The following is a 19400-nucleotide window of genomic DNA, read 5'->3' as shown; positions in this document are numbered from 1 at the left end:
AGTAGTCTCGTAATCTGGGGAACCGGGTTCGATTCCCCGCTCCTCCACATGCATCTGCTGGGTGACCTTGGGCCAGTCACACTTCTTTGAAGTCTCTCAGCCCCACTCACCTCACAGAGTGTTTGTTGTGGGGCAGGAAGGGAAAGGAGAATGTTAGCCGCTTTGAGACTCCTGAAGGGGAGTGAAAGGCGGGATATCAAATCTAAACTCTTCTTCTTCTGGTACAGCCTTTGTACTGATAAGGCAATGTTAAAGCACATAAAGAAAGGAAACTGAACAACAGGAAGGGGAGAGATCTTTTCATTTTAAAACCGCAATTTGCAGGGGGGTAAATCTGCACCATAGATCATTACTCAAAAAAGGTTTTGGTTATTTGTCAACATATTCCCCAAATCAACATGTAAAGATTCTGTTTCTAGTTGATATTACAGGAAATTCTCTTTAAAAAGAAAGAAAAGAAGGGGGGGGGAGCCATCTAGTTTCAAAGTCGCTACAAAAGTTGTACATTCATTCAAATGTAAACTAAACCCTGGCTGTACTTCTCCTGTAAGACAATTCCATCCAGCTGTAACACACATTTGCATCTCCAGAAACGGTGCTTATGTGGGAGACAGATAACATATCACATTCTTATACTCTCCTATTCTCCACACACAGAGTGCAAAGAATTTTTCGCCATTAGAGATTCCATCTAAGCCAATTCTCAGCTCTTTGCCTCCACGTTCAGCAAGAGAGGCTGGTCCATTTATCTTCCTCTGGGGTCAGATGCATTACGCTAGGCTTTCAGCCTGGAAGCAGCTTTTTCAGAGGGGGCGCAGTAGCCTTCATCTTGCCCTTCAAATGCAGGCTTAATCCAAGCAGTCTCTAACTAGTGCCATTGTGTGTGCTGTGGACATGTCTTTGCAGTCCGGGCCTGCAGTCTTATGTTACATATATTTTGACACCCTATGAGGTCCTAATGCATTTCCCAGACACCAGCTGTGGTGCAATCTATCTCGTTGGCAGCCACAAGCGCCAGAGTATACCTTCCTCCTCCTTCTCCTCCTCCGCTGCTTTCAGGTTGTCGTTTTCTGGCATACTATGCAAGTGCCAACATTTTGTAGTGTGAAGGGAAAAGTCATGAAATACTGAAATTCCGAGACTTTCCAGGAGGCAAAACATCCTAGCAGGAACAAGAGATGCTGCTGATCTGCCTCTCTGTTTGTCCCACTGCATACTATCATGTGTAAATAATTTCTTCATGAAAAAATACTACAAAAAAGTACACCTGTGGAAGGTCGGAGTTCAAAATTCTTTATTTCATTTATATCCTGCCTCTTCTCCAAGAAGCTCAAGGGGGCATACGCAGTTCTCCTTATTTTATCCTCACAACAACCCTTTGAGGTAAGTTAGGCTAAGAGGTAGTGACTGGTCCAAGGCCCCCAGTAAATTTCAAGAATGAATGGGGATTCAAACCACGATCTCCCAGCTCCTGTTCCAACACTCTAACTGCTACAACACACTAGCTCTTAAATACCTATTAAGAGATCACCTTGTGGTTTTAATCTAAGTGCAAATTTAGAAGACTAAAAGGCACCCCAAATCCAGGATCATTTCCAGATTATAAACTTGATTTTTCAAGGGGATTAACACCCCATCCAAAATAAAGGGTTTAAGCAAAAGGAGTTCTGTCTGTGCAACAGGACTTCCTCTCCTCCCCAGAACAGGGGGTGGGGGGTGAGATTGGACAAAGAGTCCCATTGCACAGACAGAAATCCTTGTGCTAATTAGTTTTATCCATTAAAAGTCATCCCAAAACAAATCCAGAATCCGCCTCTCTTCTAACCAGGAGCACCTGTTTTGTCTGGAATAAGCTTCAAATTATTAGCACTCATTCAGCTCCTTGCCCTCTTCCAAGACACTTTGCTTCCCTGACATAGATGAAAAGGAGTAACAGAGATGCATGTCATCTGCACATTGATAGCAATGTATTTCAATTACACTTACTTAGGCTTATTTGCAAGCTCAGTTACACATTAGGTCTTCGTGGAAAATGTGAAGAAAGCAAGACAGGCGTTCTGGGAGACAGTTCCAAGCGTACAGGCAGCAAGAAAGAAAAGTATGAAGCCTTTTGGCGGAAGAAAGAGATTCTCAGCCACTGGAGGATGGTGGAACTGGAGGAGAGAAGCTCAGGTGCAGGGATATATTGGGATGCAAGGGCTGAGAGACTTGGGTCAGGACCATGGAGAACTCTGAAGGCAAGGACATGGGGGATTGTGCTGGATCCAGATGACAGAAATCCAGTGAAGGCATTTAAGACAGTGTGTTGTATGATCAAAGAAAAAAGAGAGGTCTCTGCAAACTGGTTTTTGCAGGACAGCGTTGGATAGAAGGGGAGGGACCAGGATCAAACAATGAAAGAGAATAAGAAGGAAAGGAAAAGATTACTGTAGTCTAGGTGCTAGGAAGCCAGAGTTTTGCTGAGGTGACTGAGAAATAGGGCCATATTTTTGCAGTGCTGTAAAAGGAAGAAGCTACACGTTTTGGCAACAGACTGGATATGGGTAATGAAAGCAAGAGAGAGAAAGCAATCAAAGCTAAAGTCAAGGCTGCGTGCTTGTTCCACAGGGTGGATGCCAAAGAATTGATAAAGAATGTGCACAGGAGAAGGCTTGGGAGAAACTAAGGGAAGCTAAGTCTTGCACAGATTGCGTTTGAGACAACAACAAAGCAGAAATACCAGAGATGTAGAATTGGGGAATTCTTCAGTAGAATTCATGTAGAATTCTTCAGCAGGGCAGCAGCTGACGAAGGAGCAAAAAGGGTTTGATCCATCTTTTAGATTTAGGGGAGCTAGTCTCAAACGTTTGTTGGGGGAGACCTAGGTTTTTTGGGGGGGGAGTTATTTGTCCTGTCTTCACGCTTTTTATGATGGAGGACCGCTGTAGCCACCCCCAACGACACGTTCTCAAGATGGAGGGTGAGGGAATAGCTGCAGTTGCCTGCGGTTCCTGCGCAATGTTTGCCATCTTGCCAAAGGTTGCAGGCAGCTTTACCTGCAGCAATTGCATGTTGATTGCCCTCTTAGAAGACAAAGTCCAGCAACTGGAGGAACATGTAGCTACGCTCCAAAGAATTAGAGAGCTGGAGCTCTTCTTGGAAGCAACAGAGCACACCGTCTCCACCTAGGAGGAGACAGGGGACTCCTCTGAGAAGGAGGCTAGTTCACCAACACAGGAGTCAGATATATGGAGAAACGTGACTCAAAGAAGTAGGAGGCCCAGGGTTCGCTCTGATTGTTTAGAAATACACAATCGCTTTGAAGCAATTAAATGCACAAATTGTCATCTCATCTGTCCTCCCAGTTGAACAACGTGGCCTAGGGAGAGAGGGAAAAATAGTGGAAGTGAACAGCTGGCTTCGCAAATGCTGTAAACAGGAACAGTTTGGATTCTTAGATCACGGACTGCAGTTTCTTGAAGATGGACTTCTGGCAAGCGATGGCCTGCACCTCACAACGGTTGGGAGGAATGTTTTTGCCAAAAATCTCAGAAACCTCATCAGGAGGGCTTTAAACTGACTAATGTGGGGGAGGGAGACAGTGCTCCTGAAGGTAGGAGTCTATCAATTGATGAAGATGATCATCCAAATGTCATAGACCAAATGGAGCAAACAGCACGCAGACCTAGTGGTGGGAGGAAAAAATCCTTAAATAAGAGACACGGGGGAATGGTTAATGGACTTCAATGTCTGTACCCTAATGCGCAAAGCATGGGAAATAAACAAGATGAGCTTGAGCTCTTGGTACAGCAAACTAAATATGACATAATAGGCATCACTGAAACCTGGTGGGATAAGTCCCACGATTGGAATGTAATAATGGAGGGATACAATCTATTTCAGAGAAACAGACCAGACAAGAAAGGAGGAGGAGTGGCGTTATATGTCAGGGATGTGTATACCTATGAAGAGATCCAAGATTTAGAACCTCAAAGCCAAAGTGAGAGCATTTGGGTCAAAATTAAGGGAGAGAAGAATAACAGGGACCTCATTGTGGGAGTTTACTATAGATCCCCAAGCCAAACGGAGGACATAGATGATGCCTTCCTGGAACAGATGGCCAAGCATGCAAAAGGAAGGGAGATAGTAGTAATGGGGGACTTCAATTACCCGGATATTTGTTGGATGTCAAACTCAGCCAAGAGCATAAGGTCAAACAGATTCCTCACTGGCCTTCATTGTCCAGAAAGTGGGAGAAGCAACAAGAGGAACAGCCATTTTAGATCTGGTCCTAACCTATGTTGATGACGTGGTTAGTGGGGTAGAAGTGGAAGGATCATTAGGCGCGAGTGATCATGCTCTTCTGAAGTTTACTATACAGCGGAAAGGAGCAGCCGAGCATACTAGGACTCAATTTCTTGACTTTAAGAAAGCCGACTTCATAAAACTTAGGGAAGTGCTGGGTGAGATCCCATGGACAGTAATACTAAAAGGAAAGGGAGTTCATGATGGCTGGCAGTTTGTTAAGAGGGGGATAGTAAAAGCACAACTTCAGGCAATACCAATGAGACGGAAACATGGAAGGTGCCTAAAGAAGCCAGGGTGGCTATCTAAAGAACTTTTAACTGCGTTAAGATTAAAAAAGGATGTGTACAAAAAATGGAAAAGGGGGGAAACCACCAAAGAGGAATTCAAACAAATAGCCAGCACGTGTAGACACAAAGTCAGAAAAGCTAAAGCACAGAATGAACTCAGGCTTGCTAGAGAGGTTAAAAGCAACAAAAAAGGCTTTTATGGGTATGTTCGTAGCAAAAGGAAGAACAAAGAAACATTGGGGTCACTCAGAGGAGAAGATGGTGAAATGCAAACAGGGGACACAGAAAGGGCTGAACTCCTCAATGCCTTCTTTGCCTCAGTCTTCTCCGATAAAGAAAACAATGCCCGACCTGAAGAATTTGGAGCAAATGATTCAGCAGAGGAAACACAGCCCAGAATAACTAAGGAGATAGTACAAGAATACTTGGCTAGTTTAGATGTATTCAAGTCTCCAGGGCCAGATGAACTGCACCCAAGCGTATTAAAAGAACTGGCAGATGTGATCTCAGAACCACTGGCAGTCATCTTTGAGAATTCCTGGAGAACAGGCGAAGTCCCGGCAGACTGGAGGAGGGCAAATGTTGTCCCTATTTTCAAAAAGGGGAAAAGAGAGGACCCAAATAATTACCGCCCAGTCAGTCTGACATCAATACCAGGGAAGATTCTGGAGCAGATCATTAAGCAAACAGTCTGTGAGCACCTTGAAAGGAATGCTGTGATCACCAATAGTCAGCATGGATTTCTGAAAAATAAGTCATGTCACACTAACCTGATCTCGTTTTTTGACAGAATTACAAGCCTGGTAGATGAAGGGAACTCAGTGAATGTAGCCTACCTTGATTTCAGCAAGGCATTTGACAAGGTGCCCCATAATATTCTTGTAAAGAAGCTGGTAAAATGCGGTCTTGACTATGCTACCACTCAGTGGATTTGTAACTGGCTGACTGACCGAACCCAAAGGGTGCTCATCAATGGTTCCTCTTCATCCTGGAGAAGAGTGACTAGTGGGGTGCCACAGGGTTCTGTCTTGGGCCCGGTCTTATTCAACATCTTTATCAACGACTTGGATGATGGACTCAAGGGCATCCTGATCAAATTTGCAGATGACACCAAACTGGGAGGGGTGGCTAACACCCCAGAGGACAGGATCACACTTCAAAACGACCTTGACAGATTAGAGAACTGGGCCAAAACAAACAAGATGAATTTTAACAGGGAGAAATGTAAAGTATTGCACTTGGGCAAAAAAAAATGAGAGGCACAAATACAAGATGGGTGACACCTGGCTTGAGAGCAGTACATGTGAAAAGGATCTAGGAGTCTTGGTTGACCACAAACTTGACATGAGCCAACAGTGTGATGCGGCAGCTATAAAAGCCAATGCAATTCTGGGCTGCATCAATAGGAGTATCGCATCTAGATCAAGGGAAGTAATAGTGCCACTGTATTCTGCTCTGGTCAGACCTCACCTGGAGTACTGTGTCCAGTTCTGGGCACCACAGTTCAAGAAGGACACTGACAAACTCGAACGGGTCCAGAGGAGGGCAACCAAAATGGTCAAAGGCCTGGAAACGATGCCTTATGAGGAACGGCTAAGGGAGCTGGGCATGTTTAGCCTGGAGAAGAGGAGGTTAAGGGGTGATATGATAGCCATGTTCAAATATATAAAAGGATGTCACATAGAGGAGGGAGAAAGGTTGTTTTCTGCTGCTCCAGAGAAGCGGACACGGAGCAATGGTTCCAAACTACAAGAAAGAAGATTCCACCTAAACATTAGGAAGAACTTCCTGACAGTAAGAGCTGTTCAACAGTGGAATTTGCTACCAAGGTTTGGTGGAGTCTCCTTTGGAGGTCTTTAAGCAGGGGCTTGGCAACCATATTTCAGGAGTGCTCTGGTGGTGTTTCCTGCTTGGCAGGGGGTTGGACTCGATGGCCCTTGTGGTCTCTTCCAACTCTAGGATTCTAGGATTCTATGGGGTGAGGGGGATAATTTGGAGTAGTGAAAGAGAGAAGGGTAGACCTGGATGTCAACTGCATGCAGGTGGAACTGAAAAGTCATGGGGTTTGAGAAGGACACAGAAGACAAAATGTACTTAAACAAACAGAGGGTGAAGACAGATTAATTAAAATTATTTCAGCATAACAAAACAAGACAACACTCAGTACTGAAAAAAATCACCCCTAAAGAAACAGACTTTGAGTCTTCAGCATATGATGAAACAATCCTTCAGTGTGAATGAGGAAATAAAACTGAACTTAGCACTTTGTTCCTTCCATATTTGTTTGTTTGTCCCAACATTCCAGTTTAGTACTTCACAGAATAAATACACATCCATTTCAAGGCAACCAATAGAAGGGAAGAATGGAAACGGGAACTGTAGGTTTCTGGTTTGCATATGTAGATTTCTGCATCCTTAGAAAACTTGTAGAATGAACAAGGCTCTGCAACTGTTGATGCAGTGAAACACAATGTGCTGAAAAAAATCCACCCTTCACCAACCTGGTGCCTCCAGATGTTGTTGGACTACAATCCCTATAACCTTTGACCATTGCCATGCTGACAGGGACTGATGGGAGTTAGAGTCTTGCAACATATTGAGATCACCAGACTGAGGAAAGGCAATTTAAACCAAGTTTCTGACATTCAGAAATGTGACGTTTGTACATGTGAAATTGACCGTAACTGATGTTCCAACTGGTTGACTGACAAGAGAGAAGTGGGCATTGTAGGTAAACTCATGGAGTACCTGCGAATTACCTTAGGCTGGACAGCCAATCCAAAGAGTTTAAAGGGCCCTCTGTTGCCCTTGCAATGTTCAGTCAATGAGGTAAATGACTGGTCTAGACTCTAGACAATACACTCAGCCACGATGGTAGCTTGAACCGTGGCCAGGCCACCAAGATTCCCCAAACTGGACTTGGGTAACAGGCTAATCATGCATGAATCACTTTGAAATATTGCTGGACCTAGACCAACTTCTGTGATTTGCCAGACAGTTTTATGGAAGCCCCCCTCCCCTCCAAATTAATGTTCTGTTGCAAGATTTCTGCTTCCAATTTTTTAATATATATTTTCAGTTTAAATGCACAGTGGCTGAAGTGGTTTCCATCGATAATGTGCAAGTAATAACAGCTGCTTCAGAATCTTCAAGTCTCTTTCCTGTTCACAGTATTTGCACCCTATTTTGTTTAGGTACAGTACTGTAAAATCTATACCAATAACTGAATTGACCTTTTCTGTTTATAAGTGGAGTGGGGGGAGGGGAGAGGGATTATCAATTTTGAATCCATTCAGTTTTCTCTAGTTTTCTTCAAATAAATATTGTTTCTACATAAGATGACCCAAAATTCACAATGACATTGGATAAATTAAAATGTGCTTGCTTCCAGAAATAATTTTTGCTGCACTGATGCTGCAGAAGAAAAAATTCTTCTTTTACTGAGACTTTCAAAAAAAACACCCATCTGCTTTTTAAGGATCTAATAGAAACAGAATTGTCAGTTCTCTCTTGAACTCTTTTTTTTCCTGAAGGCTTGCCATGAGCATTGCTGGCCACAGGAATTATATTTCTTCCAATCAGCCAAATAGCATGGCTGGTTTTTAAAGCAGTCTGAGATAAAACCTGTCTTCTCTTTTTTTGCTCCTTTGGGCATCATGCCAAACCATGGCAAAGGAATCTTAAGTATGGTTGCCATGACTGACATCTGAACTGACAAACTGTAGACACAGCCATAATTATGTCTCTATGGTACAGCTGTTTCTGCAAGCAGAAGAGCTGAGCAGACGGAAAATCAAAACAGACAAACAGTTCAAAACTCTGGTTTGTCTTATAGTTTGGAAATACAAATCATGGTTTGGGTTCTAAACTATGGTTCATGGCTTGGTGTGACGTCTGAACTGAGCTCTTGTGTTGCTACAAGAAGCTGCCAGCACAAGGACCATATGCAGAATGAATATAACATGAACAACACGTGAGTGGCTTTGCAAGCAAGGCATTCATATAAAGACAATTACCTTTAAAAACCAACACCCAAGAATCATTCAGCCTTGCACATATTATATATTTTAATTGTGGCCCACAGTGCTGAATGTGCTTTCCACACAAGATTACAAGATTGCTTCATGCTACCCATCTAATTCTTAAGACCTTGAAACAGCCTGCTGCTCCTGTAATTAATGGCCCAAACATTTATTATGCTTTTCTACTTTGGAGTAAGAATTTCTGTGTAACTGCTGCCAATAACAAAAGGCATTAGAACGCTGCTAATGGCTCTTAAAACAACAAATTTGCTTTTAGAAATGCCATCTTGCTTCATGTACTTGTCATGGATCCTCTTATGATATCATCTTACTTCATCAAAAGCATTTTCTGGGTGGGATTACAGCCTTCAGCCAACTCATTATATTCATTCTGTTTGGCCTGCTTTAAACTAGATGCAAAGTACTTTTAAATAACCATTCCCCCCTTCCCCACACATAATAGATTAACTCCTTGGTCAACAGAGATACTTTAAATAACGCTGTGGAAAAAAACCCACACATTCATGAAACTGTGAATGGAGGGCTGTTTCCCTCCCTCCCTCCCACTTTCGTGAGGGCAGGAGGGCAGAACTACAGTGAAAAGTTTTCAGGGAGGGGTTCCTGGAATCATAAAAGAGCCTGCTGGATCAGGCCAATGGCCCATCTAGTATCACATCCTGTTCTCACAGTGGTCCCTCAGGTGCCTGTAGGAAACCAGGAAACAGGATTCGAGGTTTCTCTATTCTTCTTGCCCTTACCTGAAAAACATTATTAAGCCCATAGGAGGACAAGATATCAGGACACCCTTCCATAGGTTTCAAAGAAGAGTGTCTGGCCAGGAGGTGGCCTACAGAAAGCCAATAAGACCTGGGTGGTTTTTTAACATAAAAGTTACAAGCTTTTAATATAATAAAATTCACCTGGGGCTCTCAGGTGCCAAACAGTTTCCAGTGGGTCTGTTGATCAGTTCACTAGGCTATATTATGGATGGTGTATCAGCCAATGCATAAATTATAGTACATATAATAAACTGTGGTATGTATGTCCCATGAGTTACAGATGAAATATCAGCTGTCCGCCTACTGATGAATGATGCACAAGAATACAAGATGTGGCCTATATCAGGGTTTCTCAAACTTTCTGCCCCCAGGACCCACCTGAGAAAGATAGAAATTACTGAAACACACCAGTAACAAAATGGTGGCAGATGGGAGTCAGAGTTTGGCGTAATCACCTGGGAATTACTAACTTTTTAAAAAACTGATATTTAATTTATCTTCGGAAATTGCTAACATATTTACTGTAGAGTTTTGCTTGTGGCAAGGAGTTCCATACATTAGCTTTTCTCAAATTAAGTACAGACATGTGCTCTGGAGGTATTGTGAATCCTCCCCATTTTATGTATCAAAACTACTGCGAAGTTCCAATAGCTGAAACATTTCCATTCGCATTGGACTGAATAAATATTGCTAATTTTTTTTATTTTATGGGGAGGGAAGAACAAATACCTACAGGAAGCAGACTTAGTGCTACGACGGTGATGTTTGTACCATGCCCAAATATGCATTTGATTATTTGCTGGCAAAGTACCGTATTTTGTGCTGGAACAGGAAGATCTTCAATAGGTACTGAAAAGATCATTGAGACAACACCTGTTTCATGTGTGATGGAAGGGAGTTCCCAAGAAGGCACCTGCTCGATAAGTATTGGGAGAGGGTACCATATTTTTTGCTCTATAAGACTCACTTTTTCCCTCCTAAAAAGTAAGGGGAAATGTGTGTGCATCTTATGGAGCGAATGCAGGCTGCGCAGCTATCCCAGAAGCCAGAACAGCAAGAGGGATCGCTGCTTTCTCTGCGCAGTGATCCCTCTTGTTGTTCTGGCTTCTGAGAATTCTCAGAATATTTTTTTTCCTTGTTTTCCTCCTCCAAAAACTAGGTGCGTCTTATGGTTTGGGGTGTGTCTTATAGAGCGAAAAATACGGTATTTACTTCATATCTTATCGGTAGAGCCAGATGAATGACCCAAATTAGCAAGTAATGAGGAACTAGCACCTACCTCTGCGGTATAGCTTTCTTGGTGCTGCTAAACCGTTTCTGGGAAAAGTTATTAACTGCATCCACAAATGACAATGGACACTTACTGTGGAATACGGCCAATAAATCTTTATAACAATGCAGCACGGCAATTCTTGCCATTACTAATATTATAGTATGCAGGTGAAGTAACTGCTAATTTGTGGCAAGATTGCAAAAGAAAATTACTGTTTGTTTGTTTAAAAAATCTGCAAATTGCATTTTACATGTGCTTCTAAAATCCTCCTCACCCCCCCCGACACGCACACTTTGTTTCCTTCATTGCTAGCGCTAGCTTTTCTTATATTTTTTACGAGGAAGGCACACAACTCAGCAGTAGAGTACATGCTCTGAATGTAAAAGGTCACAAAATCTGCAGGAAGAGTAGGAAAGATGCCTGTATGAGACTCTAGAGAGCCACTAACAGTCACAATAGACAATTCTGAGACAGATGGACAAATATTCTGTCCATACAGAGAACAGCTTCATACATTTTCAACAGTATCATGTTGAAAACAGCTCACAAACTAGTTCTTAGAGCAGACTTCTCCAGTCTGGTGGTCTCCAAATGTTCTGGACTACAGCTCTGATCAGGTCCAACCAGTGCAGCCAAACTGGCTGGGCCTGATGTGAACTGCAGTTCTAAACATCTGGAGGGCACCAGGTTGGGAAAGGTTGTGTTAGAGAAAGCGCGTCTGTGGTTTTCTGAGTTTCTGCCTTGAGGGAACGTCCATGCCAACTTGTCTGTGAAGAACCTGCTGGCAAGCTGCCACAGAATTTCGGTGAATTACAGAAGATTCTAAGCCATAGTCTAGCCAATGAACTTAGGATGCTATTCAATGTTACTCATACTCAGCGTAGACCCAGTTAATTCAGTGAGCCTACTCTAAGTAAGCACCTTGGGGAAATGACCAATAATAATAATAATAATAATAATAATAATAATAATAATAATAAATTTATTATTTATACTCCACCCATCTGGCTGGGCTTCCCCAGCCACTCTATCAACCCTACCTACCATATGTTCATTCTAAGTGACTGCTATGCCAATAGTGATATAACAAGCCAGGGGGGACACCTGGCTTGCCATTAGTACACGTGAAAAGGATCTAGGGATCTTAGCAGACTACAAGCTTAAAATGAGTCAATGTTGTAATGCAGCAGCGAACAAAACTAATGCTATTCTAGTGTCCAGGTCAAGGTAAATCATAGTATCTCTATTATGGCTTGGTCACGCCACATCTGGGGTACTGTGTCCAATTCTGGGCACCACAATTTAAAAAGGATATTGACAAGGTGGAATGTGTGCAGGAGGGCAACCAAGATGATCAAGAGTCTGGAAACCAAGCCTTGTGAGGAACAATAGAGGGAGCTGGGTACATTTAGCGTGGAAAAGAGGATACTGAGAAGAAATATGATAGCCATCTTCAAATATCTCAAGGGCTGTCACATGGAGGATAGAACAAGTCTGTCTTCTCCTGTTCTGGGAAGGAGGACCCGAACCAATGGCTTCAACTTACAAGAAAGGGGATTCTGACTAAACTTCAGGAAGAACTTTCTGACAGTAAGAGCTGTTTGACAGTGGAAGAGACTCTGCTGGAAGGTGGTAGACTCTGAATCACTGGAGATTTTTAAGAGGACTGGATGGTCATCTGTCATGGGTGCTTTAGTTAAGATTCCTGCATTGCAGGGGGTTGGATTAGATGACCCTCAGGGTCCCTTGAAACTCTACAATTCTATGATTAACAAATAAGAACATTAATAAAAATGCACTCAGTTTCCCTAAAGAGCTGCTGCCAGTTAGTGTAGACAATACTGAGCTAATAGACCAATGGTCTGACTCTGCATAAGGCAGCCTTTTACATTAGTTGTTTAATATATCATTTTCAACAGTCATTCAACATAATTCACATCTTATACAATCTTTTGGACTTCCATCAACCACATCTGAAAATTTTCCAATTTCTTCACTTAATTTACATTTCTTAATTTCACTGTTGCTTTTAATTATCTTATCTATTAGCTCTCTCATCATAGCCTTCCTTACAATATTTCATATATTCCTCCTTACAAAACTTCTTGCAGTCCTTCTAGTAATCTGTTGATTACAGTTGCTTTTCAAATAGTTCGCATATTTATTCCAGTCTTCTGAGAATCTCTGGTCCCGCAGGTTTCAAATCCTTCCTGTCATCTTATCTAATTCTGCACAGTCCATTAATTTCGTCTGCCATTCATCTTTCGTCGAGCCTATTACATTCCTATGGTGCATTGGGTCAAGCTCAATCAGCTTCACTAATCTTCTGCAAGAACTGCTTTTTAGTTTGTTTGTTCATGTGGGTGGTTTTTTTGCCTTTGTCTTGCTTTATATTTTAATGATTGTTATTAAAATGTGTTCTGTGAATTAGCTTTTCTTTTCCCTTCGTGCTTTTGCACACTGCTCTCAAATTCTTTTTAAATCAATAAACATCCCCCAAATGAACGCCAAACCATGTGGAATCGAGGCCTGCCTTACCTTTGCTTGGTGCCGATTTTCTCACAGATGCGACATGATCTTCGGAGATGGCAAGGCGCCGCAAAACATCAGCCAAAGCTGCTTTCAGCACTGTGATTTCATCCTCTTGTTGCTGCACTCTCAGTTCAAGAGCCGAAAGGCGGTCTTGGACATCGGATGTACTTGCTGCAGAAATGCTGTCATCTGCCAAGAAAGAAATAATCAGAAGGAAAGTCATGCGGCGTTCTAAAGCTCTGTTTGTGCAGGGTTTTGAAATGAATGCAAATAAATCATTAGTCATGTTTATACCCCAACCCTTCTATACAAAGTGCCCAAAGTGGAAGGCAGCAAAATCGGCATGAAAAATAACCAGTCCACTTAACACCATTAAGCAATGCCACAGTATAGAATGTAAAGTCAGCAAAAATGCACGACAGAAGGAAAAGCTCTGAAGCTCAATTCTAACACATTTGGCTTTGTGTTAGGACCACCACACAGGGGCAGCTTTAAACAGCTTCACTGCTAATGGACATTTCAGAACTGTTTAGCATTTTAGATTTTGCCAATTTCCCTTAGAGCTCCCAGTGCTGGCGGTCCTCTGTCCTTCTGAAGCAGCTTTTCAGGAGGACAGCAGGGCTCTGCAAAAGGAACTGATGAAAATTGCCTCTCCCGGTGGACTATCTCATGGGTAGAGTGCCATGCAAATGTGATCCAACACAGTGCTGAGTTGAAGCTGCTCTAAACATCAGACTTAAAATTTTCTTTTAAGGGTGGCTCCTGAACAAGAAAGAGGGATGAATTGTCTATAGAATCTTAATCTTTGGAAATGCAGAATCTCAACTTGAATAGAGCATTGCTATTAACGACAATCTGAGATCTTAGGGGATATCTTATATGAAGTAGACATTCAAAACCTGCCCTTGGAATATGCTGAGGTCACTGGGTCAAAAATACATTGGCTTGTATCCAAAGGACCGCTAAGTAAGTGTTCAATCAGCGGAAGGATTTCTTCTTGTGCAGCGGGAACTGTCCTCCACCTGCCCTGCCCCCTCCCCTAAATCTGCTCCAGGGGGTTGTGTGAACCCTCAAAATGGTTTTAAATGGTGCGCAGTGAGAAGCCCTGTTGCATAAGCAGAAATCCTTGTGTTGACGGGGTTGTTACTTATTGCTAGACAGGATATAAGCCATAGAATGAAACTTACCACCATTGTTTCATTAATTTGAGGAAGTGAACCCCACCACCACCTGCCTGATCCTTCCTGCTGAACAACATTAATTTCTGGCTCATGCCCCTACTCTCATACCATCCTGCTCCAGTTACAACTGGTGTTCTTCGTGAGCAGAATATTGAATGTAAATGATGCTAGTGAGCAACACAGAAACACATTTACAGTGTCTACTCCTGTAATAATCAAATGAAGGCACACAAAAACAAACCGAAAGATGAAATTACTCAGGAATCAGTACTTAAAGCGAATCTGCTACCACAGACTCAATTCAAAGTATCACTGGTCTATTTCTAGATTACTCATATTGGTGTATGATTCACATCTCCCACTGCTGATCATTTCAAGATGTTCCACTGCCAGTATTATTTTTAAATTTGGCAATTATCAACTGATTATATTTTTAAGCGATAATTATGATAGCTGCTCAGCACCTACATCAGCGAGTTAATACAATGGTGACTGAAGAAGAAACAGGCCCGATTTACAAATGCAAAATCAACTGGCAATAATGCAGTTCCACAGATAAGAATCTAAAGAAGTGCTAGCGACTCGTGGCAGAAATGTGACCCCATTGCATGGAAAGTGCTATTTTGGGCTTACTATCAGAAGCAAAACGTGCAAGATGCAAAAGTAACAAGAACACTTTCTTTAATATACATTCAGCTCTGCTGAAATACAATGGGCAGTTGGGGGCCATCACATAGATATAAAGAGCCTGAGCTGGAAAAGCTTTACAGCTGGGGAGTCAGACTAGTCAAGAAGTTGTGGAATCTCTAAAGGTTATTAGCGAGAGGATGAATAACACCTGTTATGTCTAGCGATGTTCTAGAGAATTTGCCCTTCCAACTCCTGATTCTATTTCAACAGGAGCCAGATTCAACAGATACATATTTCTGGCTTTCATGTATCTTTAAAGGGGATTTAAATAGCTTGCAAACATATGCAAATATCACGCCGTTACAGACATTTCAGAACTGTTTAACATTTTACATCTCACGTGCCAACCCCACCCTCCTGGGGTCTCGAGCAGCTGTACTCCTGGCGACAGAGATACTTGGTGTGTTTTATAAGTGGTAGAAAGAAACTGGTTGTTTTAACAGCAAGTAGAAGATAATAAATTGGTAAACCATTAAAAAAATATTATGGCAACATCTCTCATACATTTCTGACAGTAAGAGCTGTTCAGCAGTGGAACAGACTCCGATGAGAGGCGGCGGACTCTCCTTCCTTGGAGATTTTAAACAGAGCTTGGATGGCCATCTGTCATGAACGCTTTAGCTGAGATTCCTGCATTGTAGAGGGTTGGACTAGATGACCCTTGGGGACCCTTTCCAACTCTCTGATTCTATATAGAGTTGCTGTTCCTGGCACACAGCCCACCGAGGTTTAAGTCCTGGGTGAGAAACTATTTGAACTTGCATCTCGTTTTGAATAGAGAAAGAATAGAAGCTAAATTTTCTTTTTTTCTCTTCCATGATATTCTTCCCCTCTGCCAAGAGCAATAGTCATGGTTACATCCCCACCGTTCTACCCAGACACTGAGGCCCAGCACCGAGGGCCTTCTGGCAGTTCCCTCACTGTGAGAAGCCAAGTTACAGGGAATCAGGCAGAGGGCCTTCTCGGTAGTGGCACCCACCCTGTGGAACGCCCTCCCACCAGATGTCAAAGAGAACAACTACTACCAGACTTTTAGAAGACATCTGAAGGCAGCCCTGTTTAGGGAAGCTTTTAATGTTTGATGCATTATTGTATTTTAGTATTTTGTTGAAAGCCGCCCAGAGCGTCTGGGGAAGCCCAGCCAGATGGGTGGGGTATAAATAATAAATAATTGTTGTTGTTGTTGTTGTTGTTGTTGTTGTTGTTGTCGTCATCATCATCATCATCATCATCATGTGAGGGTATCCCATCATCATCATCATCATCATCATCATCATCATGTGAGGGTATCCCAGGAGCAATCAAATGGGAACATGGGGAAGCTAGCAACTGCACATTGTCTTAGAAAGATGAACTTCTGGCATCTGCTCATGGAGAAGGGGTCATAACTCAGTGGAAGAAGAGGATGAGTTTGGATTTGATATCCCGCTTTATCACTACCCTAAGGAGTCTGAAAGCGGCCAACATTCTCCTTTCACTTCCTCCCCGACAACAAACACTCTGTGAGGTGAGTGGGGCTGAGAGACTTCAAAGAAGTGTGACTAGCCCAAGGTCACCCAGCAGCTGCATGTGGAGGAGCGGGGAAGCAAACCCGGTTCACCAGATTACGAGTCTACCGCTCTTAACCACTAGACCACACTGGCTCTCTTTGCTTTACACGCAAAAGCCCAAAGGGTTAAATCCTGACATCTCCGCTTAGAAGGAACTCAGGTGGCAGGTGGTGGAAAAAGACCCCTGGGGGTGTAGCTGTCAGTCAAGGAGACTACACTGGGCTGAACCGACAAAGTCAGCTTTATATGATTCATGTTCAAGAGAAGGCAATTTGCTTCTAAGCTGGGGCTGGGCAATATCTGGTTTTTAACACTGCGACATATCACCACCTAAACATCACAATATACTGAGATATAATGATGCCTGAAGTACGGATGGAGTTATGTAGAGGCATGGGCTGGCTTCATGTTTTTTCCTGCATCGTGACTTTTGTGATTCACTGCCCCCTGCAGGAATCTGCCAGCAGAGTTAACGGGCTGAAGGAATCGAGAGAAGCATTGGCTGGCTTCATATGGGGCTAGCAGGAAGTAAAAGCTTTAGAAACATAATGACTGTGAACTAGAAGGACATGAGAAAGAGAATGAATTTTGAATACTGCTTGGGTAAATAGAGTCTTTGACTGCATGCTTCAGTTGCATGCATCTCTGAGCAATTGTGCCCTGCTTGCACTGTGTGCACATAGCAACTTTCCTGTGACAGAGATTGTGCTGTAAACTACATTAATCCAAAGTACTGCTAGGAGGAGTTTTATTCAAACCACCACAGAAAGCTTTTACAAACCTAGTAAACGTGTTTTGCTTATTCCAATAACAAACTTTGGCAATTAAAAAAAAAAGTGGTGTGTGGCCTGTAGAACATTTCTGCCCAGAAGCAGAGTTGTGCCATCATTTCCTGATCAATTCTGGAACATTTCAAAGACAGAACAGGAAAAAATATTGAAGTAATTATGCTAGATAATCTAAGACAGCGCACGCTTGACTCTTCATTTATGAACTCATGTTTATTTTATTGTGTCACTGATGTTAGTTTGCAACTATTCGCTCTCCCAACTCAGAGACATGCTTGCAGTCTGAAATTAAGGGAACTTCCTTCCCGAAACAAGGTCACATTTATTTATCTGCCAAACCTATACCCCTCTTTTCCTCTAGGGAGCTCAAGGAGGAATACGTGGTTCCCTTCCTCCCCATTTTAACACAGCGCTGTGAGGTTTGCTAAGGCTGTGAGTGTGGCTGGCCCAACTTACCCAGTGTGTTTCATGGCTGAGCAGGGGAATTGAACCCTGGTCTCCTGGGTCCTAGTCCAGCACTCTAACCACTATACCACATTGGCACTCTATGGGGAACACTTCCCAATTTTACAATATTCCAACAGGATCTGTATTTTCTTGCAACTTCTACAATAGAAAGCTGGTCCTTTAGAGGAAAGAGCAAGAGTGGTAACTTTGCAGGGGGGAAGAGAGGCAGTAATTACACTTAAGTAATTCCTGGGTTGCAATTTTGAGCTGTCACATACAGTGTTAGAAACTGAGATATGAAAGCTAGGAGCCTTAAACCTAGGCTATGGGCGCAACAATGGAATGTCTAGGTGAGCTTTTTTATAACAGGAATACAAAGCTGAAAATGAATGAACTGCAGCTAAAATATTATGTTCATTTTTCACATGGTCTAGTCCTTCCTTTGCCCACCCCCTAATATTCTTATGATTCTCCAGTCTTCAAAGAGTAGCTGGAAGTGGGGAGGCAGAAAAAGGTCCTCCTTTCCTTCTACTCTGCAGTTTTAATCAGAAATCTTAGGCGCAGTAGTGTGCCCAGAGCTCGGAAACTGCACACGCTAATGAAATTCGCTATCTCAAAATGCTCCTAGAACAATTGGAGTTTCGAACACTGGTCACATAACTGAGTTGGCATCAGCTTGAATCTCTACTGCTTGTAGAGATATTACCATCCAGTTAAGGCTCCTGGCACCATCCATGCAATGTAATATGGCTGGAAACTTCCATGTAATTGAGCCTGGGCATGGACACAGGGGTTAATAACGACACAAAGCTGCCCTTTCATTTCAGTGGGGTGCAGCAGCTGTAAGAGTTCTTTGATGGATCATACCCTTTCTTGACATGGTGATGTGTGAAAAAATACTTTGAAAAATATATCCAACTTTCATGAATCAGCTGCAGCACTACAACGCAGTGGGACTAGAATTCTGACCAGGGAGTTCTTGGGCAAATGTGATTTTGCATGTTGGCCGCTTTGAGACTCCTTCGGGTAGTGATAAAGCGGGATATCAAATCCAAACTCCTCCTCCTCCTCCTCCTCCTCTTCTTCTTCTTCTCCTTCAGCTGCTGTTGTTTTTCCATGTGTTTCCTTGCCCCCTGCCCCTTATCAGAGTATTAAAGTTTGCTGAGAGGATAGGACTTGGTGCGTCCAGTGGCTAGGAGAGCCTTTCACTAGCTCCAGAGAAGACAACCAGAGCCATTTCCCGACCAGAATGGCCTGAAGACAGTAGTCCAAGTAGTCCTTGCAGACCAAATTACAGGAATTACGGGCTGCCCTTGAAGTTGATCCAGAGGCTGCAACTAGTGCAAAAGACAGCAACTCATCTGCTCACCGGGGCAGCGTATTGCCATCATATCATGCTGAAAGCACTACACTGGTTCTCACTTAGCTATCAGGCTAAGTTCCAAGTGCTGCTGGTATTGGATACCTAACGGTTAGTCTCATACAATATATACACAGCTGATTGCTACGCTCTGCAGGAATGTGCATCTTGAAGATAATAGTTCATCAGGAAGTCCATTTTTCA

At 42.8% G+C, this 19400-nt stretch overlaps 1 protein-coding gene across 3 annotated transcripts in view; it reads right to left on the bottom strand.

Moving 5' to 3' along the window:
• Window positions 1-19400, bottom strand: part of EML4 (EMAP like 4) — a 94935-nt gene that overhangs the window by 64392 nt on the left and 11143 nt on the right. For all 3 annotated transcript variants that reach the window (XM_081854576.1, XM_081854577.1, XM_081854578.1), the window contains exon 2: window positions 13187-13369. In XM_081854576.1, coding sequence (XP_081710702.1) covers window positions 13187-13369 — 183 coding nt within the window. The remainder of the gene's footprint in view (window positions 1-13186; window positions 13370-19400) is intronic.

The sequence above is a fragment of the Podarcis erhardii genome, assembly GCF_964252035.2.
Source record: "Podarcis erhardii genome assembly, chromosome: 3".
Lineage (NCBI taxonomy): Eukaryota > Metazoa > Chordata > Lepidosauria > Squamata > Lacertidae > Podarcis > Podarcis erhardii.
Note: the sequence above shows the minus strand (reverse complement) of the source record. Positions and strands in the feature narration are given on the sequence as shown.